Source organism: Prinia subflava, chromosome 8, assembly GCF_021018805.1.
Source record: "Prinia subflava isolate CZ2003 ecotype Zambia chromosome 8, Cam_Psub_1.2, whole genome shotgun sequence".
NCBI lineage: Eukaryota > Metazoa > Chordata > Aves > Passeriformes > Cisticolidae > Prinia > Prinia subflava.
In genome coordinates this window covers 29,165,857-29,189,637 of record NC_086254.1, presented here as the reverse complement: position 1 = coordinate 29,189,637, position 23,781 = coordinate 29,165,857, and the positions used below count along the sequence as shown (strand labels likewise).

At 53.9% G+C, this 23,781-nt stretch overlaps 1 protein-coding gene across 1 annotated transcript; it reads right to left on the bottom strand.

Moving 5' to 3' along the window:
- Positions 1–3: 3 nt before the first annotated feature.
- On the bottom strand, positions 4–9,138 carry FKBP1A (FKBP prolyl isomerase 1A). Its single transcript, XM_063404423.1, has 5 exons — positions 9,030–9,138; positions 8,876–8,923; positions 2,912–3,024; positions 2,050–2,202; positions 4–1,034 (listed from the first exon to the last, which is right to left on the bottom strand). The coding sequence occupies exons 1-4, from the start codon at positions 9,064–9,066 to the stop codon at positions 2,074–2,076; spliced, it is 327 nt and encodes a 108-aa protein (XP_063260493.1). The 5' UTR covers positions 9,067–9,138; the 3' UTR covers positions 4–1,034; positions 2,050–2,073.
- Between the last annotated feature and the right edge of the window lie 14,643 nt (positions 9,139–23,781).

Below are 23,781 nucleotides of genomic sequence, written 5' to 3'. Positions count from 1 at the left end.
GGCTGAGAAAAGCCAGCATAAAGCGTTTTTATTGCGATAATAAACTGGATGCCTTTGTGCGGCGGAGAAGGAAGTGACCGGCGGGGATTTCTGTTACCAGTGGACTGGGCAGGGCAGAGGGAGGGGGCACAGGGGACAGCTATGCATCCTGTGAGACCAGGCAAGCAGCGATGACCAGCATCAGGTGGCAGGAGAGAATGGGCAGGTACGCTCAGAGCAGGGACAACAGGGGGCTGATGGTTCCTTTCCACGGGGAAGGAGGACAGAGGTGTTTTTGTTGAGTTGGGCCCCCACCACCTCCCCTGCAGACAGCACTTTCCCTTTGTCCAGTTTTCCTTTTTCTTAAAAGAAAGCTCCATGCTACAGGAATTTCAGGGTGTGGCAGAGCTCTGGTGGAAACCGAACTCCCTAAATCCAAAAGCAGTCTGGAGAGGAAGGCAGGCCCACTGTGAGATGGCAGGGTGAAGCAGTGGCAGAGCAGCCCTCCTTCCCCAGAGCAAACCCACAATGCCCGCAGTGATGCTTCCTAGGGAGTAGGGAAAGGCCAGGCTCCCTCACTGTCCCATTCTAGGCAGAATTCCTATAAACAATCCTAGTGCTACCTTGCTCTCTGCATCCCTTCAGCCTCAACAACCTCACTCTGCTATGGCTTTTTGCAGCAGCAGCAATTTCTGGTTTGAAAACACCATAAATCTGCACCAAAACGAGTAACTAACAGGATTCCTTTTGTTCAAATGACTCCTATCTAAGGTCAGCCCATCTGCGTGCTACTGGGAAAACATAGTCTACACCTGGAACAAAAATAAGATTAAGAACTTGACCCAAAAAGAGTTGAGGTTTACGGCGTATAGTTTAAAAAGACATAAAAACACGATACAAGGAGGAAGAGTCAGACGCAAAGCTTAGTGACCAAAGGCATTCAATCAAGGTGTAAGGTTATACAATGAGTGTAGTGGACTATCAGGAAAAGCTCCGTACAAAGTCATGTGCACTCTTCTTGAAGCTGAGATTCTGGATTCCTCCATGTGCCAAACCTGTGGGGAGAGAGGAGAGGCAGCGTGACAGAGGTGCCTGCCTGCAGGACAAGGAGGGAATGTGCCCAGGGCATGGCAGTCTCCACACAAACCACACCGGGCCCTCAGAGCAGCAGTCAAGGCTCCATCACAGTGGGGAGAACAGCCCCACCTTGCCCGCACCGTGGGGACCCCAAACCCAGAGCAGAGCCCCACAGAATGGGCTGGGTTGGAAGGGACCTTAAAAACCCATTTCACATCAGCCTCCTGGCATAGGCAGGCACACTGTCCACTAGACCAGGTTGCTCCAAGCCTCATCCAATCTGGCCTTGGACACTTCCAGGGATGGGGCAGCCACAGCTTCTCTGGACAGCCTGTGCCAGGGCCCCTCCACCCTCACAGGGAAGAATTTCTCCCCAGTATCTAATCTAACCTTGCCCTTTCCCTCTGTCAGTGTGAAGCTGTTCTGTCTTGCCCTGTCACTTCAGGCTCTTGTGTGGAGCCCCTCTCCAGCTCTCTTGGAGCCCCTTCAGGCTCTGGAAGGTGCTCCAACGTTTCCCCAGAGCCTTCTCTTCTCCAGGCTGAGCAACTCCAGCTCTCAGCCTGTCTCCATAGCAGAAATGCTCCAACCCTTGGGTCATAGTCACAGGCTCCTGTCCACACCATCAGCCCCATGCCCTGGCAGCATGAGAAGCAGGAGGGGATGTGGCAGCCAAGCTCCCTTGGTGCAGCAAGAACACTCAGAACCCAAGGCACAAAGAACTGGCACTGCAACACCTCCATGACATGCACCCATTCTGCCAGGCTGGGAACTTTGCATGTAACACTGTAGTGATCTGAACCCCAGCTCACCAGATTCCCAAGAGCAACTTCCACCCACAGCCAGAGACCTGCCCTGTCCTTTTCATATTCCCCATTACTGTCCACTCCCCCCTCTTGCCCCCATCCCACCTCCCCACACTGTCCCAAGACAAACACAGGGGCCTTGAGCTGTCCTCAATCCACACAGTCCCTGACAGAAGCTGCCCCTCCTTACCCAAGGACAGGGTGCTGGGATGGGTCATTCCAATTTCATGAGCTCCACGTCAAAAATTAGAGTGGCGTTTGGTGGGATGATCCCTGGGTGGCCAGTGGAACCATAAGCGTAATCTGGGGAGATGGTCATCTTTGCCCGCTGACCAACGCTCATCTGGGGCAGAGACAGAAACACAGGGATGTCAGGAGATGGGCACAGGTGAGAGACAGAGGAAGGACACACACCTGTCCCCAGTGTAGGGACACGGGGCAAGAGCAAGGACCGAGGCTGCACAAACCAGAGGAATGGGAAGAATGTCAGGGGAAAAGGGAGGCAGCATGGGCTGGAAAAGGAGCAGGGCTTAAGATGTCCTTCACACAAGGGAAGGCAGGGAATAGCAGGCCATTCCCTCCAGCCACCAGCATCCTTGTGCTTGTGTTGCCAGCATGGCACAGAGTGAGCAGTGTCACGCGGGCAGGAGCTGGAGCTGTGCTGTGCCCACAGTGTGGGATCACAGCCCGGAGCTGTGCTGTGCCCACCAGCCCTCCCTCCGTGTGGGCTCCGGAGCCCGGGAGGCCTGAGCGCTCCCGCCGTGCCCGTTCAGAGCTGACTCAGTGCAGAAATGTCACCGCTGAGTCACCGACGTGCCGTAGGTGTTGCTGGGGCCTGGCCCGGCTCCATTCCTGCCAGCTGGCAGGTGGCAATGCAGAAGGTGATATTCACACCCACACCTCCCAGCGCCGAGGGGGAGGAACAGGGGAATGAAATAAAAAAATAATAAAATAGGGAATGAGCTGCATGCACGCTGATTCCTGCCCACGCTGCAGCTCCTGGTGCAGCACAGTCGGGCACGGGGAGTGCGAGGCAGAGGAGCTCCGGGCACCTGAGCGACTCCTTCCTCCCAGCCACGGATCACCTCCTGCTTGCCCATCACAAACTTGAACGGCTTGTTCCTGTCGCGGGAGGAATCAAACTTCTTCCCATCCTCCAGCATACCTGGGAAGAGAGAGGGAGATGATGGTGATACAGGGACAGAGCCACGAGCAGCAACATGAGATGCTGTGACCTGGCAGCACGAGCAGGTGACAGTCACATGGCTCTGAGTCAAAGATGTGCCTCAGCTTGTCCTCCTTTTCCCTGGGAAACCTGTACAGGAGAGGAAACCCCTGCAGCATCACCCATCCTGGGGCAGGGACCAAGGACTGACATAGGAGCAGATGGATGGGGAAGAAAATCTTGCCCACCTTGCAACACCACTGACAGCCATTTATCAGGCAGCAAGATCCGACCTTGTGCTTCCCATCCCACAAGAAAACAAGCCTCTCGCTCCTCACCAGGCTTCACCTTCAGGCTCCCAAAACGACAACACTCCAGGGCCCCATCTGGAGGCTGTGACTGGCCCCCAGCCCCGCCTATGTCCAGCTGATCTAAGCCAAATCCCTCCTGGACCCAGGAATGACGATGGGGAGAGGCAGCACCAAGTGCTGGATGTGAGTGCCTGGGGCAGCCCTCCTTCCCCAGCACGGGCTGAGCCAGGCTGATATCCCCAGAGCTAAATATAACTCCCCAACATGAGCTAAGGAGGAATTTCCTCCCCTCCCTTGCTCCCTGCTTGACCTTCTTGGGGAATCTTGGAGCTGGCGCTGCCTTATAGGAGCAGTAACTCCACCAGTCAGCCACCATAAGACAGCTCCAGCTCTGCATTAACACAGCCAGTGCCCTGTACAATAAACCCTGTGTGATAAGAGCAAAATTAAACTCTCTTCCAAAACACTTCTTCACTTTCCAAAACAGCCAGAAAATCCTGCTGTCCTGGCTGGAAACTGCTCTACAGTCTTGAAAAAACAAACTTCCTCAGGATGGCATGGGGCAGACTGACTTCCCTTTGCATGTGTGCAAGGGAAAATGTGTCTGTGAAAAAGACGGGATGGGGGAGCTTGCAGTGACCAGCAGGAATGGCACACAGGGACCAGCAGCCATGGTGATGGGAAATGCTGAACGGAAAGAAGGGAGTGGGAGAAAATAAATCACCTGGGCAGGGGCAAAAAGCACCGAGTCCTGTGGGCTCCTCTCAGGGAGGGAATAGAATTAAGGTTTTAATTTAACAGACAGCAAAAATCCCTTCTCCAGGCTGCCGAGCATCAGCTCAGCCAGTCACGCTGTAGCCCTGGACTTTGGAATAGTAAATCTGGAGTTCTCTCATTTCCTCCTTCCAGGATAAACCTCTTGTTGCTGAACCTGCTTCCAGCCCCGTCTGGCACTGCTCCTCGCTCCCGTCCGCTGGCCTTGCTCCCACCTGGCAGCAGGGACCCAGGGCAGACCGTGCTGGCTGGCACCAGCAGCGCTGCCAGGCTGCGGCCCCGGCTGACCCCGGCTCGGCTCCGAGCCCTCCGGCACAGCGACGGGCCGAGTGGCTGAGGAGGGACACAGAGGACACAGAGGACAGCTCTCTGCCACCCTTCTCCCTGGACACCCACCAAGGAAAAACCCCAGGAGCCACATGGCACAACCTCCTGCTTGTCACAACAAGCAAGGATCACTGGGATGCTCCCAGGGCATCTGCAGCCTGCAGAAGTGCATCCTGTTTGATGTCCTGACCAGGGAATGAAGAGGCATCCTCAGCGCATGAGATGCTGCCAACCTTGCACAGGAGTGGACGGCACTGCCCGACCCCACTGCCAAGCTCACCTGTCCCAATCCAGCCTCAGGAACTGTTTCAGAGCTGGCAGCTCCCTGGCTGCAGAAGAGAGGGATTGATGGACTGTGCTGGTTGCAACAGCCCGAGGGATTGATCACTCAGCTCTCCCGAACCAGGATGGAGAAGGTCATATGTGGGAGCCTGTCCCTGCTCCCCAGCATGAGGCTGCCATGCTGCCCCATCAAGCCAGCAGGGAAAACAAAGAGGCTTCAATCCTTTGTAGACTGCATCCTCATCTCAAGCACTTCCTCTGCCCACAAGCCTCCTGGGAGATTTCTCCAGCCCTGGAGAAGCATGAGCAACCATTTCCTTATCCCTGCCATCCCTGAGCAAGGAGATAACAAGATCTTAAAGCTATCAGGGAGGCAAAGCATCCTCTGACAAAAGCAGGTACCCCAGCAGATCCCCAGGATCAGCAGACAGTTCCTGGCACATTCCAGCTCTTGCAAGACCCTGACAGGGTTCCGTGCTTGTCATCCCCAGTTCTGCAAGGAGGGCAGAGCTCACACAGGTGGATTATGGAGACCCACTTGCCCTGGCTCCCACCCAGGAGGATTTGAGCCCCTAGAGATCCCAGTTGGGCAATACAGACCCCAAGGGATCTCAGAAAATCAAAGTGAGGAATAACAGAGAGCCCTACAGCTGAGGCTGCAGCAGCCATGGGATGGAGTGGGGCTCTGGAGCACAGCCCCAGCCCCAGCCAGGCAGCGTGGCCTTGCCAGGTCTCTGCCACACTTGGCAGGCAGGAGCTGGGAGACGCTGGCTGCAACGTGCGACTTGGCTCGGGGCCCCCTGGGCGCGCAGAGGCGGTGGAGAGCGGTGCTGGAGCAGGCACGGTCGGCCCTGGGACAAACCTGCCGGGTCGGGTTCTGCCGGGGGTGCACAGCCCCACCCGCACCCCTCCATCCCCTCGGGGGTGCTGATCCTTGGCACGGCCATTGCCCAGGGGCTCCGGCACAGAGCCAGCCTCCGAAGGAGAGGCAGGAAGAGACCAGAGCAGTGGGGCAGGCAGCTCTGCTCCAGCTGGGACAGGATGGAAAACCCTCCCCAGAAGCCCTGAAATATCCAGCATGCTCCAAACCCCTGCTGAGGACAGGGATGCCTGGATGAGGTTCAATCCCGCCTCCACCAGCACTCCCCATCACTCAAGCCCGCCCCATTATCACCCACAGCTGGATGGGGAGAGGGCTCTGCCCACCATTCTTGAGGCCTGGCAGGACAGAGGATCCCAGTGCAGGCATGGAAGGGGGTGCAGGAAATGGCACAGAGCTCCCAGAGTTGCCACAACCTATGGACCGGCAGTCACATGCCTTGAGAAGAAACACCTCACAACCATAGGGCGTTCACTGAGCAGCGGGAGAGCATCGAAGGCAACACCCAGAGCAGCTGGAGGAGCACCACTGTCCCAGGGACTGGACACAGGTGCCAGGGAGGACAGCGGTCCCCTCGGTGCTGTCCTGCTGGAGAAAGGCAGTTTCCTCCCGTATCCCTCTCTACTCCAAGCCCTACTCCCTCAGAGACCCCACATGCTGAATGTGCTTTGCCACTCAGGCAAAGCCATTTGGCCAATCCGTGTCAGACTTGCTCCTGTCCTGGCACTCCCTGGAAAGATTATGAGCCCCCATTTCCCCTCCTGAAGCGCAGTGGGGTGCCCACAGTCTCCCCACACAGCCGGTGTCCCTGGCACCAGCCCTGTAGGACCCCCAACTACAGGGACCCCCCACTCTGTTCCCTGCTCTAAATCAGGGGGGCTCAGCTCTGTTGGCCCCTGACCCACATCCCCTCCCCACTGATTCACTCCCACACTCTGTTCCATCCCATGCCAGTTGCTGCATGCAAAGCAAAGTGCACAGAATACATGGGGCACATCAGGGAACTTTATCCTTGATTTAGTTCCTTTAAGAGCCCTACATAGCAGATTTCACATCAGAGGCTCTTTTGGACACCCTGTGGCACATGCTCTCCACAAAAAAACCCAAAATCTGGAAGGAAGGAGGAGGAACAGGTTCAATTCCACCAGCTCCTCCCATACATTTCCATCTCTGCAGCCCAAGCATAAGCAATTGGCATCCCCAGGGAGGAGAGGACCCCCAGAGGTTGCTCTTCTCTCCACCTCTTTCCTCTGCACTACCCTGGTGTACCAGGGCTGTCTGTCCATCCTGGGATGCTCTCAGCAGGGCTATGCCCCATGGAGCAGGAGCCTGGGCACAGGCAGAAGCAGCACCAGTCACTGGCTGATCAAGCTGGCTTCCCACAGTCCCTCACTCTTGGATCACTGTTTTTTTCCCCAAGTGGTTTTTACCCAAACCACTGTGCATCCATAGCCCAGAACAGGGAGAGCTGCCTCATGCACACCACAGGCTGGATCTCCCCAGCACTGGAGCAAAGGGCAGCTAGGGACGGAGCCAATGCAAGGCTCTGGATTGAGTCCTGGAGCTCAGCACCTCCAGCACTGCACTCTGCCACCACCCCTGATGCTGCTCTGGGATCTGTGAGCATTGCAACCAGGCCACAAATCAAAGGTTTGTGAGGTTTCCTGTGAGCCAAGCCCCACTCCTGTCTCTGGCAGGGCTGGCTGCAGGAACTGCGCTGCCGATGCAGGGAAATGGCATCAGGGCCTGGAGGTGTTTGATTCCTGCAGCCTGCCGGGGCGGGGGGGCAGGAGCTGCCTGCAGACGGAACGGGGGTGGGGATAAAGGACAAACGGAGACAATAATAACAAAAAAATAAAAGAAAGGAAATTAGAGAACCGCTCCCAGGTGCAGCAGATCACTGCTGCTGGGAAGGGTCTGTTGTGAGCAAGTCACCACGTAGCACTTTGCCTGAAGCACCACAGTGACGTGGGGACAGGATGCTGGTGACCCCCAAACAGCTCTGCCGGGGTGGGGGACGGAGCCAGGGAAAGCAGCCAAGCTCCAGCAGCGCCGCAGAAGGGGAGAGCCGGCACAGGGAGCCAGAGGGTTGGGAGCCGGGAGGGCTGGCAGGCGGCAGGACTGGCCCACCGGGAGCCACTTGACTGCCTGCCAGCCTCTCTTTGTTCTTCCACCGGTGGAGGAAACGGGGCGGCCGGGCAGACCAAGCTGCTTCCTCTCCCTGCTGACGAGGGAACGGGAAGGACGGGAGAGATGGAGGAGCAGCAGATGGGCTGGATGCCCGCCGAGCCCTCCCGGCAGGCCCGGCCCTGTTCCGCAGAGAGGGGCACCCCCAGCCCCCCGAGGGCACCAAGGGGAGGCAGAAAGCGCTGGGGCGGGAAGGGGAATTGGTTATTAGCAAAAGCAGTCACAAATGAGTCATTAACTCGTTTTTACCACGCCGATGAGCCAACGCTGTACAAAAGGCAGCCCAGGGGGACAAGAGCCCCCAGGGTGACCCCCAAAGCATTTTTTGGGGTCTCAAGGTTGGTTTCTTTCCCCCCAGCTCGCAGAAGGCTGCTGGAGGACATGACCCTCCCTGGTTTTGGGGCAGCTCCTCATCAAAGAACTGCCCCGACCACTAAGCAGTGCCCTGGTTACCCGCACGGGGGTCCCCACCAAAAACCCCAGGATGCGGGTCTGGGGCGGCCCCACGGGTACCCCTGGTATCACCCCACAAGGGAGAAGGGACTGGGGCAGGACTGGGGAGGAGGATTACACTCCTGCAGGGAACTGTGGCAGGAAGGACCCCGCTCTGAAGAAGCAGACCCCAGAGCTCCCAGGGGGTGACTCGTGGAGCCCACGAGGGCTCCGGGCCCGGCCGCCCCCCAGCCCACGGCTCCCAGCTGCCCTGGGACCCCCAGGGATCTACCCGGGGTGGCCCTGCCTGCGCCCCGGCGTCCCCTCTGGGTGGTTCCCCGATGCACCCCCAAAAAGAAGGCTAGATACGCATAGGAAAGGCCCCTTCATTGAAAAGGCTCCGGGAGAGACGGGGACAACGGGGCCTCCCCACGGCCACGGGGGCACCGACAGGACCTCCATCCGCGCCCCCGGGAAAGGCCCCCGGGGCAGCCCCGACCCCCCTCTACCCCGCGGAGAGCCGCGGCCCATCCGCGCCGCCGCGCCCGGGGTCCCTGCAGGCAACCGCGGGCGGGGGGGGCGGCAGGCCCCGCTCGCTCGGTGTCCGGGCCGGTCCGACCCTCCCGCCCCTCCGTTCCCGGGGCCGCCCCGCACTCACCCGTGTAGTGCACCACGCAGGTCTGGCCGCGCTTGGGGAACGTCCGCCCTGCGGAGAGACACGCGCCATCACCCCGCGGCACCGGGACCCGCACCGGGACCCGCGGGGAGGGCAGGGAGAAGGGGTGGGGGGGAGCGGGCTCGCCGCGGCTCACCGTCGCCGGGGGCGATGGTCTCCACATGCACGCCCATGCCGGTGCCGGAGCCGCTCGCACCCGCAGCGCCCGCAGCGCCCGCAGCCCGACGGAGGAGGGGCCGCGTGTGCGCAGCCGCGGCGGTCACCGCCATAGAGCCCGCCCGTCACTTCCAAAGATCCCGCCCGACCTTCCACAGATCCCGCCCGGCGGTGCCGCCCTGGCCGCCGCCATCTTCCGCCCCCCCGTGCCGCCGCCATCTCGGCACCGCCGTTGCCGGGGGAACGCGGGCCCGGCCATGAGGGACCCTCGGGTCCCTGCGGGCTTTGCCCCGTTATCGCCATTTCCAGCCCGCAGAGCTGCGGGGTGCTTGGCAGAATCAGTTAGGCTGGAAAAGGCCTCTGAGATCGGCGAGTTCAGCCTCTGAGCCAACACCACGTCAATTACAGCAGGGCACTGAGTGCCACGTCCAGTCTTTCCTTAAACACCTCCAGGGACGGTGGCTCCATCACTTCCCTGGGGAGCGCGTTCCAAGGTCTAATTACCCTTTCTATGAAGGAATTTCACCTGATGTCCAACCTAAACCTCTCCTGGTGCATCTTAAGACCATGTCCTTTCGTCCTGTCCTTTGTTCTGCTGAACTGGACACAGTCGAGGCGGCAGTGCAGACCCGGTGCTCCTGGAGAACCCCAGAGGCCAACAGCGGCCTGGCTTGTGCCCTCCCCAGCGAGAGGAGCAGGAGCAGGGCAGCGCCCGTCCCCCTGCTCAGCACTGCCGAGACACCTCCAGTCCTGGGATCAGTTCTGGGCCCTTCACTTCAAGAAGGACATTGAGGGGCTGGAGCAGAAGGGAATGGAGCTGGGGAAGGGTCTGGAGCACCAGGAGCCACTGAGGGAGCTGGGCTGGGGCTCAGCCTGGAGAAAAGGAGGCTCAAAGGGGAGGGATCTTGTTCTCTACAGCTCCCTGACAGGAGGGTGCACCCGGGTGGGGGTCAGACTCTGATCCCAGGGAACAATGCCTCAAGTTGTGCCACAGGGGATTTAGGTTGGATATCGAGGAAATTTTGTTCAAAAGGATGGTCAGGCACCAGCACAGGCTGCGCAGGGCAGTGCAGTCATCACCCCTGAAGCAATTTAAAAGACATGTGGATGTGGCATGTGGGGACATGGTTTAGCTGTGGCCTTGGTCATGCTGGGACTCGATGATCTTAAATGTCTTTTCCAACCATAACAATTCTGTGATTAATGCTGCTCCCCACTGTGCAGATGGAGGTCAGTGTTGGCCCTGCATCGCTGGGACAAGCTCAGCAAGATATGCAGGTTTGAACAATCCCACACTCAAAAGGACTTTTTCTGGCAACAGCAGCAACTATTTTCTTTTTTGGTCAAAAAAAGAATCACTTGAGGCACAGGATTTTTGCCTCAAAGCGTCCTATTTCTTTACTTCAAGGAGGTGAACTTGAGCCTCCACAAGGGAACAGAGAAGTTCCAAGGACAGCCAAGAGACTAATAAAAAGCCAGGATTCTCAGCATGTGCATTAAAATGGGACACAAGAGGAGGAGACTCTTAAAATAACAGATAATAGTATGAAGCAAGTTTTAATTGCTTCTGTCCCTTGCTTGTATCTTTTAAATACTGAAATACCAAGGGTGGGTTTTTTTTCTTGTTTGATGCCACAGCATTATGTTTTACATTCAGGCTCCAACACACTGAAGGTGCTGGTGGTCCCTGACTTTCCACGTCAGGAGGGCAGATGTGTGAGGCCCTGAGTCAAGGTGAAAAACAACAGGGTAGAAAAAGGGGCATGTTCTCATCCCTACTTAGCAATGTTGTCTTTGCCAAGAGCTGGGCCTGCTCTCGCTACAAGAACTAGTGATAAACAAGGATCTGAAAGGGGAAAATGCTGCTGGATGTAAGCCCACGCTGGAGCCCGTGCCTCACTGACACAGGCACGCTTGCACACGTCAGGCACAGCAGCTCTCACTCAGGGTGGGGTGTTTTGGGGTTTTTTTTAAGTCCCTGGCATAACCTGCTTATCTTACCAGCAGCAAAGTCACTGCAACAAGCAGTGTTTCAACAGGGGCAAGGAGCTCAGCCAGGTTTGACCAACCCCTTACTGCTCAGGGTCCAGCTGGTCAGATCCAGGTTCAGGTCACATTCTGGTGCCTAAACTCTTGAGAAAGCATAAAGACTTGAAAACTAGTGAATTCTGCCCAAATCATTCCCTGCCCTCAGGATCATCCGCTGACAGAACTCACAAAGTCAGAAATGCCAAGAGGGACAAGCATGACCATTGAGATTTAATACTGTAAAAAATAAAAGGGACATTATTTGAGCTGCAGAAACACCACCCCAGGCAGCAGTGGGCTGGCAGGCACCACACACACCAGCAGCTGCGGATTTGCTGGAGGGAAGGACAGATCCACAGAGGGATCTGGGCAGGCTGAATCAATGGTCCAAGGCTAAAGGTATGAGATTCAACAAGGACAAATGCCAGGTCCTGCCCTCAGGTCACAGCAACCACATGCAGTGCTCCAGGTGTGGGGTGAAGTGGCTGGAAATCTGGGAAGAGATCTGGGCGTACTGGACAGCAGCAGCTGAACATGAGGTTGTGTGTTCTTAGGTGGGCAAGAAGGACAGTGGCACCTGGATGAGCAACAGCGTGGCCAGCAGGACCAGGGCAGTGACCCTGCTCCTGCACTCTTCCTAAATCAAGAGGCAGCCAGACTGGAATCGGTGCAGTGGCAGAGTGCAGTGCGTCCCCAACACCTGACCAGGCTGAGCCAGGTGATCCCAAGGAAGAACCTTAACTCTCCAGAAAACTAAACAACAATAAAGAAAAAAAAAAAAAAAAAAAGAGAGAGAGAGAGAGAGAAAAACATGAGGTTCTTTGTGTGTCAGAGAAATGGTTTTGAACCAGGCCTGCTGTGACCTTCCTGACACCACTCTCAAACACCATCGCCCCATTGATTGCAGTGTTGCACCACGAGACTTAAGGCTTTGCATTAATTCATCACACAACTGGGGAGCAATTTGCTCAAATCCTGCCAGTGTGCACCAGACTGGAGAGCTGCAAGGTCAGCCTACGGTCAAATCCAGCTCCAGCCCTAAAAATAACCAGCCTCTGTCTCTGCCTCTGCACAAGGCTGAGCCCAGCCCAGCACTACAGCCCCAGGATGGCTGATTTCCCCCCTTCTCCCCCCACTGCCCCCTCACTGTTGCCAGGAGAGATGTGGGGGTGCCAGCAGCTTCTGAAGATGCTGCTGTGGGAGATGTAGCTATGGGCTACGACTTAAAAGTTCAGCCTTTCTGGAAATTCATTTGACACTTCTACCATAACCTCCCAACCTGTCAAAACCCAGGACAAGCTGTCCCTCTCAGCTGCTGACCAGAGGCAGTAAAACCCATTCTCTCCTGTTTTCTCAGAAGTGACTCAGGTGACATGGCCTAGGCAGATGGACAGAGCTGACTCCAACTCCCTGCTGCCAGGTGTTGTTTCTGCTCATGCTTTAACCCACTACTGGTTTCAACTTCACCTTTGTTCAAAGAAAGCCTAAACCTTTTCCCATGAAAGGGCAGTCTGAGCACAAAGACATCCAATATCTTGGCAGTTTTTTCCCTACAAACTGATCAACAATAGTTTCCTCTCAAAAACAACCCCTATGTTGCTTGTGTTCCCACCAGGCTAAGTGACACCTCCACACCCCAATGTCTCAGTGCTGCAGTGGGGCTGGTGGGGGCCCTTCCTCCCAGCACTGCAGTCCAGAGGAAAGCATAGATCTGTCTTGCTCAGATCTGTCAGGACCTGCCAGGCCAACCCCTAGAAGAAGCTCTGGTGAGGTGGCAGGATGGGGTTTGCAGCAGGACCCCCTCCACGGGCCTGCCAGCTGGGAGAGAGAGGAGTTTGGGACACAAACCAGGCCTTTGGGACAGGGAACAGGAAGCAACAGGAAGCAATTACTTTCCCCCACAGCAGCACATCCTGACAGTGCAGCAAATCTGGATGAACTCAGCCTCTCCAGCCTGGGTTTATTCCCAGCTGCCACACTCTACCTAATGTGGGTTAAAAGGAACCCAAGCACTCGTGAAACCTGGTGAGAAGTCAGACAGGGATAGGACAATGGGCAATGGCTTCAAACTGCATCCATCCCTTGTACTCTCCAGCTGCAGCTCTCCCAGGCTCTCTTCCAGGTTCCTTCCCAGAGAGGCTGGGACTCCCCAGCTGGCTGTGCCCCATCCTTGCAGCACAGGATGGCGTGTGAGACAGTCAGCCCCAGGCGCTATGTTCCTTACAGTCTGGAAGGAGCTGTACCTGAACAGGTGCTACAGGAATTTCAGGGAGGTGGGGTAGGGATCACAGCATGCTGTAGAAGAGCACCCTGGACAGCACAGAGCTTGGAGCAGCCCTGAGGAGGAAGCAGAGCTTGACAGATGCAACCCTCAGATAAGGTGGTCACACTGCTCCTTGCACAAGCCGAGCTACCAGTACAGTCTCTTCCCCAGCCTCCAAACCACAGCCCAGCTACTGCGAGATCAAGATCTGCGAGAGGAAGCACTAGCATTTGAGAGAAAATGTAATGTCTTAGTTTCTAACATCTCTTATTTTCTTGCTTAATTGCTTCAAGTCCTTGCCTGGCAGCAGAAACCTGGGGCAGCAGTGACCCTCTGCTTGCAAGATCTGCCGCCAGTTAGAGCCTGGAGAAGAGCTGCTGGCACAACTGACTCTGTATGTCTCACCACACCCTCTCAGAGCACTGAATCCCTCAAAAACCTCACCTCCAGTGGAGGTGAAAAACCACGGGGCATTGCCTGTCATCTGGTAGGGAATGACCCAGCAACAAAGCAAACCTTTGTGCAGAGAGCAGCCCTGGCTTCTCCTGCAGCTGAGACTGCAGGGAATGATCCCACCTTAGAAATGATACACACCTCTGGCTCACAGCTAAACCTACAGCTGCTGCTCATCTCCAAGGATGATTTAAAATTCAAGTGACATCATAACCTTCCAAGACAAACATACCTATTCTTGGCTGGCCATTGCTCCACCTGACACCCACAGGTGAGCTGCTCATGGCATTGGGGTGCTGTGGGGCGCTTGCCCTGCTGCAGGGATCTTGGTGGTCAGGGTACAGTGTTTCCAACACACAACCCTCCCTTGGGCCTGCCTGGATCCCCAGGTCCTGCTCGGTGGTGTTCCATGTTCATGAGCCTTCAGAGTCTCTTGCAGAGCAAATCAGAGGGGCCAGGCACACTGGCAACCTCTTTTCCTGCTCTGACCCACTGTTTGAGGGTGGTGAGGCCCTGGAACAGAGAAGTTGTTGATGCCCCATCCCTGGAATTGTTCAAGGCCGGGTTGAGTGGGGTTTGGCACAATCTGGTCTAGTGGAAGGTCTCCCTGCCCATGGCAGGGGTTGGATGGAGATAAGGGTTGGTTGGAGATAAGCATTAAGGTCCATTTCAAACCAAACCTTTCTCTGATCCCACACCCACTCTTCCACCAGCCAGAGCTCCAAGGCAAAAGCTGATCACTGAGCATCTGTGTCATTTGTTCCTCTTGGGCTTGTCTTGTCAACAGGGTCACATCTCTGGTGTTTTCTCTGATTCTCTGATTCTCCTCAAGGCATATTTGCAGGAGATGAGAGGCTGCTAACGAATGAGACACAGATCTAATTGAGGCACAGTGCTCTGCTGAGCTCTGACATTGTCCTTTCCTGTTCTATTGAACCACAATCCAGAGCTTCAAGTTCTGTAACATTAAAAAGTACAAATTGCATCAGGCTTAAAGTGACTGTAATGGAGGCAGTGAGGAGAGAGACTGGAAAGACCAGAGCCCAGGGGATTTCTATAAATCAGCAAAGGAAGCACAAAGAATGTTTCAGCAAGCAGGAAAAGGGCTGATGGCAAAACCTCTCTTTTATTTGGATGTGGTTAACTTCAGTAAACACCACACTGATCCTCAAGTATCTGGCAAGTTCCCAGAGACAACCTATAGCACTGACTTCTCCCCAGCCCAAAGTGAATTTTCTATCTAATGTGATACACCTCAGCATTGAACGAGACCAGGAGTATCCTGTGGGATACAGGGTAAGGCCACATCAAGAGTGGACAGCTCATGCGGGCTCGGCTGGAGCAGCGTGTGGCCTTGGTGACACTAGCTCTCCTGCAAGCAGATCTGTCCCAAGTGCAGACCAGGGCTGACCTCCCCTCTCAACACAGCCCACCTTGGATGATGCTCGGGGGTCACAGGCTTGTGAGCACCTCGAGTTTTTGGTCACCCACATTTCAGCTTTCCCAATCCTCAAGCAGCTCCAGTGCAGCAGGTGGCTCTGTCCTGCACTCAGAAAATCCACAGCACCTTTTGAAAGACACAGAAGGCTCCCTTGTCCTGTGTGGCACATGGCCATCTCAGGCACCAGGCCTGGTTCCAAGAGAGCTGTAAAAGGCTGTGAGCTCCTCCAGAAGAGCCCTGCAGAGAGTGAGGAGGGAGCCCTGGGCATGGGGCTGCTGTGCAAGAGGCTGGGCTGAGGGACAGGCTGCAGCATCACCTGGACAGCTGGGGAACCAGGAAACTGAGTCAAGGAATGCCTCAAATTCCCACTTTCCTCATCTCTTTTAGGGTGAGGGGGAAACCCGCCAGCTCTCTGGACTGGTTTGGGCTGGGGACAGCTTGCTGTGCCACTAACATTAGTCGAGGTAACAGCTACCCTTGAGGGATGACAGACCCTCGTTGTAATGGCACTAGGGAGCAGTGTACAAAAATCAGGGGCACAATCCCAAATAAACAGCGTTCCAGAAGGCACTGAATGAGTTTCTCTCACGCAACAATTAGCAATAACTCCTCCACAGCCCCTGCCACGGAAAAAGCAGTGACGCTCTGCCCACCAGGCTGGAGGGCCCAGCTTCTCCCCGCACACCCAGGGGAGCAGAGTATCTGCCTTCCCTATGCAGCCTGTTCCTGCCTCTCAGCTTCTGCTCCCAGTTTACTTTCTGCCTTTTACAACCCACAGCGAGAGTCAAGTCCCTTGTATTCCAAACTGCAGGCATGCAATCTCAAAAGCCTTGTCCCGCGGGGATGGCTGAGGCATTAGGCTTGCACCACCGAGGAGCACTTACTCATACAACATCTTATTTCCACAGCAGTTGTGTTTCTAAAATTACAAAGGCATTTCTCAGGGCTGCACGGTTTTGCAGTAGCTTTTGTTCCCTTTATGCTCTCAGCAGGTAGGACAGCGCTCTGCACAGCTCTGCCCATTTCACTTGAAAGTCAGCAACAACACCACAACGCAGAGCTTTGCTTTAACAATGTGTTCTCGAGCCTGAGTCATAAACACTTCAAACCACCCCCACAGCCTGCGGCTCGAGCCGGGCAGGCTCGGCGTGGGTGAGCTGCACGTGTGAAATGCGCCTCTGCATGTGAGAAAGCAGCACCCTGGGACACTCATCTTACCTCTCTGCAGACCCCTCTCCTCTCTGGGAGAGCTCCTTGGGTCGGCCTGTGCAGCTTAGCATCTTTGTGATGCCCAGAAGCGTGACGGCAGGCACGGCTGCATCCTGCACGTGGCAGGGAGGCAGAGCCTTCCTTGTCTGGAGTGAGGAAGACTCTGCCTTGCACATCAAGTAGCTGCTGCAAATGCACATCTGAGCTGGCTGGGGATTTGACAAGTGAAGGTACAGCATCTGTGAGGCTCCAGGGGTAGCTAATATGGGGGAATGACCTGCCCTAGGGGAGGAGTGTGGCCAGACCCTGCCCACAGAGATAGGAACCCTGTCAGGACTCACAGTGCAGCAAAAGCCCGTCTCCCAAAGAAGACCTGGAACCCAGCTTGGACTCCTTATTCACAGAATTACAGAATGCTTTGGGTTGGAAGAGATCTCATTTGTTCCAACCCCTCGCCACAGGCAGGGAAACCTTCCACTAGACCAGGTTGCTCCAGACCCCATCCAGCAAGGCCTTCAACACTTCCAGGGATGGGGCACCCACAGCTCCTCTGGGCAACCTGTGGCAGAGACTCACCACCCTCACAAGGAAGAATTTTTTCCTAATATCCCACCTGACTCTGCCCTCTGTCAGTGTGAAGCCATCACCCCTTGTCCTGTCACTCCAGGCACTTGTGCAAAGTCCCAGTACAAGGTCAGTGAGCATGGAAAGTGTGGATACCTCCATGTGGACACATGGATACGTTTTTCCTTTATATTGGAAGATCTGCAATTTCCAGCCTCCTTCAGCCTGTGAGCTCCCAAGAGATCTCCCATAGCAGTGCAGACCTCACACGGTGTTTTAACCTGGTGACAAGAAAGGTGCATTTCAGCTCCTTTTCACAATCCTTTTGTAGCCCAGAGCATCCACCAGTCTCAGCATCGCAAACCAAAAATTTCCCCTGCATGAGGAGCGGTGGGAGCCCAGTTCCTTGGCGCTGGCTGTGTGGGAGCAGCGGCGTTCCCAAGGCAGCCGTGCTCACAGCTCACAGCCAGCACTGCTGCAAGTGCTGGGCAAAGCAAAGCGGAGGGAGGAATTGGCTTCAGAGGACAGAAGGCACTGGAAAAGGCTGGCAGGGAGGGATGGCACCACCACTCTGCCCGCTCATCGTCTGTTTGGCACTCCTAATCCCATCAGGCAGCTCTTTAAAAGCAGATTCTGCCTCAGTCCCTGAGACTGGACTTATCTGCAGCAGCCAAGGCAGAACAGAGGCAAAATCCTCTCCCTGATCCAAATGGAGGCATTAAATTTGTGTTAGTCTCTCTGTACCACATCCTGTATCCAAGGGGAACTGAGCACCCTTTCTGCAAGGTTCATTACAATGTGTCATCTTCAGCTCAGCCTTGCTTGGCCAGTGGGGGTTACCTGAATTTCACAGGCTGAGTCAGAACTTGGTTAATAAGGCACAGTACAAGTGAGTCAGTGGCATCTCTCCTCACTGCTGCTTTACTGACATCCCAGATAACAAATATCACTCACGCTGGACCACAGCCAGTGTGGTAAGATCCAAATCCCCATCTCCCACCAGCCTATCTTGGCATACATCTCTGTAAGAAAGCAAAATATATCTCTCCCCATTCAAGAGGAAAGGGGAAACTCAAAAGGAAATATCAAATCCTGATTTATTTTTTTTCCTAGGCCTTTTTCTATCCACTCACCACACAATTACATTTGGACAGACACAAGGTACTTTGGAAATTGTACTCAGCACTTAATCCTCTGGCTCTTTGGCACTCATTTACTCCCCAGGTGCACAGAGCTGCATTTGCAGCTCACAGACTAGAAAGCAAAGAGCTGGCCAGTAGTTACTTCTCCAAGTAGCTGAGTAGCTCTTGCTTCCTGGCTAAGTCAGTGCACAATTATCCCCAAACACAGGGAAGCTTTATTCCTGCCCTGCTCTGCTCCTCCCAAAGCCTCTGTCGTGCCCTCAGTGCCTCACAGGAGGCAGCGGCACCCACTGGAGCTTGACAGGATGTCATGATTGCCAGAGCAGCATGGGGAGCTCACAGCCCAGCCCTCTGTGACACCAGGGCTCAGCTTGGTGCTGGAAAGGCAGATTTTGGTGAAAAGCACCAGTCCCAGTGTTAATCACTGCTGTACACTGGGTGACTTGCTGCAAGCAGTGAGCTTTTCAGTAACACTCTGTGCCAAGGCCTGAAACCTCTCCAAGGGGCTGGAATGAAAGGATGTTGCCTCTTCCATCACTAACTGATCTTTTTCTATCAGTTGCTTAAAAATACCTTTTGAAAGAAAAGGGAAATACTCATCAACACAGCAGCTATGCTGCATGTTTTTTTACAGATACTCAGCAAAAGGCTCAGAGAAACCAAAGCTCTGCAGCTTGAGAAACAAGGTCCTGTTGGAATTACTCACTGCAAAGGAACTTCCCCAGAACCCTCTCCTCCACTGCAGAACCATAAAATCCCTGTCCAGTCAGCCCAGGGCCCAGGAATGTGTGATACAAACAGCTTCCACCCAAGCCACACTGGCTGAACAGGGCACCATGACCTAGAGATGGGCTGCTCAGGCAAGGAAGCCCCACTAAAAACAAATAGAGTAAAACACAGTCCAAAGGCAGCAAATGGCACAGCAGCAAGTGGCAGCATTTGGATGTGTTCCTCCAACAAGTCCTCCAAAGGTTTACCTCTCCTTCACTGCTCTTGGCATGGCCAGAGGCTCTTGGGTCCCCCTTAGCACTGCTGCCTTCTCTTGGTGGAAAAGGAGCCAGGACTTAACAGCCACCAAGGTGGATGAGGCAGGAGAGAACCTGATGCCACTGTAGGCCCCATCAGCCATTAAAGCATTAATTTAAGGAGGAGTCATGAAATGTACCTGAGTAAATAAGAACATCTGGAATCTATTCAGGAACTCCCAGGGCTGGGACTGACAGTACAGACAAGACAGAACAGTAAATAAGACAAGCATTTAGGAATGTTGTAAATAAGTCACAAAATGATAAATTAGTAAATTGAGAGGTGCTTGATACTGGAGCTGTTCAACTGCCAAAGATGGGGGCCTGTGGCATCATTAGTATTGTACTACTCTCTGTAGACCTGTGTAATTGGGAACCATGGGGCTCATTTGGAAAAACTGCTCACAGGTAACTAGAGAGGATTTCACCTCCCATTTCTGTGGAATCCTGGAGGATTCTGGCAGCCCCATCACCTGGCCTGCACCTGCAGTGAGCTGCTCCCTTGGATGGTGTGTGTTTGTTTAGCTGTCCATCAGTGCTGTCCTAGGAGCTCACTCAGCACTCTAGAACCCGTGGAAGTCCCCAGGTGATCCACAGTGACACACTCCAGCAGCTCCCAGGGCCATTGTGCCAGCCATGTGGTGCAACATGTGCACCAGCTTACCTGAGCAAGGAGGAGACTTGCAGCTGAACTCTCAGCAGACATCAAATAACTTTAGTCCTTTTTCCTTCCTGAGGTGAAATGAGACTGCCCAAAGCACACCATGACACTGGCAGGGCAGTGGTACCTCATTCATGAGTAGGTGAGGAGACCCAGCTCTGCAGGATTCAGTGACTGTGTGCCATGGCTGATTCTCCTCCCACCAGGCAGAGCAGTGATGTGTTTGTGTTTGTGTGCCTACAGGACAGGTACAGAAACACACAGCCCCGAGAAGTCTGGTGTGAGTCTCACAGCATAAGAGGAGCTGTCAGGCTTTTCTTTCATGGGCATGCAGCTGGGATGCCAGGAAAGCACTCCTGGCAGCAGGCACAGCTGAGAAGTGTGGGCTCCATCTCCCAGCCCTGCCTGCAGTGGCTGTCAGACACCCTGCCTTGGAGGATGCCATGTTTACCACACAAGCACCAATGGAAACTCACAACCTGGTAAGAAAAACAACTTCATTGCTTAATTAAATCTCTCATTTAAGAGTACCAATCTCCATCTGGTTCACTGACAAGGCCATTCAGAAGCAATAAGGGGCTGTCCCTCTTTTCCTTTCACAACCCAGCAATCCTTCATTCAGGTACCTTGAACAGCAAACTCCTGCCCAGACAGCAGCTCCTGCCCAAGGATTAACACAGGTATCACAGCTCCTCCCTTGTGGTGTGGGGCTTTGAAGAACATCACAGCATCTTGGTTTACGTGACTGTGACATCAATCCCCTGTGCACATTTTCCAATCTAACTACAGAATCAGAAGAAACATCAATTCAAGGTCCTTTTCCTTGGTAACAAAGGATCTGTAAAGCAGAGCTGCTTTCAAAAGAAAACCTCTTGACTGAGCTTCCAGATAACGTCCCAGGAGCAGTGTGACAGCCTTTTAATCATTCCTCTAAGTTAAGACATAGGAAGCTGAAGACCTAGCCAAGAAGCAGAAGGTCACTTTTTCCTTGTGGAAGGATGTAGGGTTGTCCAGCAATGAGAAGCAAAGCCTAAATTGATTATCATCAATTATAACAAAAAGCATCAAAGAGAAAAAAAAAAAAAAGGCCTACATTTCCAGTTATCCTCTAGTAGTGCTGCTGTGCTCACTGGGATTTCTTTCTCCATATCTTTTACACTGCTTCCATTTATCTGCCAGCTGAGCTAGTTGAGTCTGGGGGCAAAACAAGCCAATCAAAACTTGCTGCTTCATGCTGTTAATTTTGTTTTACCTGAACAGGCAGCTGAAGGTACAGCTACACCTAGAAATGGGTGTTCCTACACCAGGATCACTGAAAAACGACACGGTCCTGGGATAGCAGAACCTCCTGAGGTAAGCAGAGCACTGAGCATGTAAGAAACAGAGACCAGGAAACATCCCACAGCAAAAGCAGCATTACAGAGGGGGAGGCAAAGTTCCCAGGAAGTGATGTGAAATGCTACCAGAAAACACAGGAACTAAACCTTAGCAACAAGGACATGTGAAAGGAAAGAAGAGGAAACAAAGAACTGCATAAGAAGGAAAAAAAATCCAGGAGGTCCTACAATTACCCAGCTGAGGAAAACTGTTAAAATGCAGCATTTGGAGAAAACAGTTGGATACAGTGAAAGACATCAGTCCCAGACAGAACAGCACAGTCCTGAAACTGAGCTGTATCTAACCCAGAAATTGAAAAGAAGTTGAGTTTTTATGTGAAATGTGCAGCATTGCCTGAACACTGGGGTGTGAAAGGCCAGGAACAGAGGCACGGCCTCCTTGTGTGAGAATGATCAATGAAAATAAAGGAAAATTTTGCAGGGAAAAATTCTCAGGCAAAGAAGGAGAGAAAAAGACTTTTTTTGTGATCATAACTAATCAGTTTTAGAAAAGCCCAATCTTGGCCTATGACTTTGTTAGAACTCAGAAATAGAATGACAAAGGCAAGATTTTACTAGAGAGGAAGTCAAACTCACTAATAATCAAAAGCTACAAGAGTGTCAGAAATAAGGATTTGTCTACTGCAGTGGCACATCATAAAACAGAATCATGGAATCAAGGAGTGGTTTGGGTTGGAAGGGATGTTAAAGCTCATCTTGTTCCAACCCCCTGCCTGTGGCAGGGACATTTTCCTCTAGATCAGGTTGATCCAAGCCCTGTCCAACCAGACCTTGAACTCTTCCAGGGATGCAACTGTGCAAGTAACAAGGTGATTTTCTTGACAAAATCACAGTGTCTCTTTCCTTCTCTATTTTTTTCCTGTTCTGGTGTATTATCCCTTCTTGTTAATTATCTTATCATTTTTGCTCTATAGCTGATTTTATTTGAGAGCGAAACATTTCACCAGCTCACACGAGACAGTTTAATATCGAAGATTGCATCTATGTCACTTCCAGTTTCCACAGGCTCTTTTGTCAGGTTTGGAAGAGGACAGGTCTGCCTTGGTCACTGGTCCCACCTCAGCACTGCCTCGGGCAGTGGGGCATAGCTGACCTGCTCACCAGGAGATAGCACTGCTCATTACTCACACAAACCAAGGAGAGAATCAGAGGCAGGAGGAGCTGGCAGTGGTGTCCCAGAGGTGCTGGCAGACGCACCGGAGCACAAGGTGCAGCTCCCAGCAGGAGACAGCAGAGTTCCTCCAAGAAGCCTTCGAGGGAGAGCGGCGTTTCTGCAGCACTGCCACCCTCTGGCTCCAGGGAAAATTCCCTCTCCCTGGCAGAGAGAAGACCCTGAGCTCCTGGGCTTATCCCCTTTCCCTCCCACTGGCAAGGGGAGAACAGGCAGCAAAGGTGGATGTAAAAGTTCCCATCGGTGAGCAGAATCTGCACAGCAAAACTTTGGAGGAGTCGCTGTTTGGCTGCCAACACTCGCTGAATTTGGAGGCACCAACGTGGCCACTTCATCTGAAGCCCAGGGACGCCAGCTGGGCACCTCCTCAGTGCTCTGATGCCCCTGGCTAACAAATGCAGAAGCAGGAGACAAGTGACTTGCACCCTTTCTGTTAGATAAACTTTCTTTCTGGGTCTAGGGGCACATCCTGTCCACCACTCTGGAAGATGCTGTCCCAAGTCCCCAAAATGGCACATGTGAAGATCAGGATTCAAGAACTCCACAAGGCAGTTGTGACTCTATTTAGCTCCAAGGAAAATTCCCTTTCTCAATTCTCCCTGCACTTGTTCACGCAGTTTACTCACTGGTTATAACATACACCAGCAAGTGTTGCACAGGCAGGTGAACACCAAGCTCTCCTGTCACAAAAAATAATCATTAAAAGTGCTGCTGAGAGGTTCAATCTCATTTAGTAGAAGACAGCACAGGAAGTCTGCTCGCAGAGCAACCCAAAGAGGAGACACCCTCTGAACATGATCCAAAATCTGAGAGCAGATGGCAGCTGTTATTAGAAAGGGTCGAACACTGTTTTCCTATTTGTGGGCTTTTAATGGCAATTTTCACAGTAATTTACAAATTGGTTGTTACGCACATTCTATGTCCAGCTAGTAATGAAAAATGTGAGTTAATTCAGCTCTCAGTTGAGAAACTGCTGTAAAAATGCCCTTGCTGAGGGCTGCTCTCTGCTCCTGCTGCTTTGTGTTCTACCAGCACCCAAGCGAGTTCCTCACGCTGAACCCGCCCAACCTGCCGGTCTCCACCAGGCTGCTCCCGAGCTCCCTCTGCTCGCACCAAGGGGAAGACCTGAGAGTTTCCGAGCGCTGAAGAGGATGGAGTGAGGGCGCAGCGGCCGCGGGGCTCAGCTGTGCCTAAGGCAGGAAGGGGAGGGAGCCCTGGGCAGGGCAGCAGAGCAGCCTTTCCCAAGGACCCCGCTCCCGGGGAGCCGGTGGCTGCAGCCCACGACTCAGCACAGCTCTGGGCTCGGCTCGGAAACGCTCAACAGAGACAGAAGCAGCTGAGATGCAATGGCACAATACTCCATGGCAGCTGTGACAGC

Bases quoted from the DNA above. Each gene is read 5' to 3' on its own strand.
- FKBP1A (XM_063404423.1), bottom strand. From the start codon at position 9,066: ATGGGCGTGCATGTGGAGACCATCGCCCCCGGCGACG. The intron at 8,924-9,029 runs GTGAGCCGCGGC...GTCTCTCCGCAG, and splicing joins GACCATCGCCCCCGGCGACG to GGCGGACGTTCCCCAAGCGC. The intron at 2,203-2,911 runs GTGCCCGGAGCT...TCTCTGCCCCAG, and splicing joins GGGAGGAAGGAGTCGCTCAG to ATGAGCGTTGGTCAGCGGGC.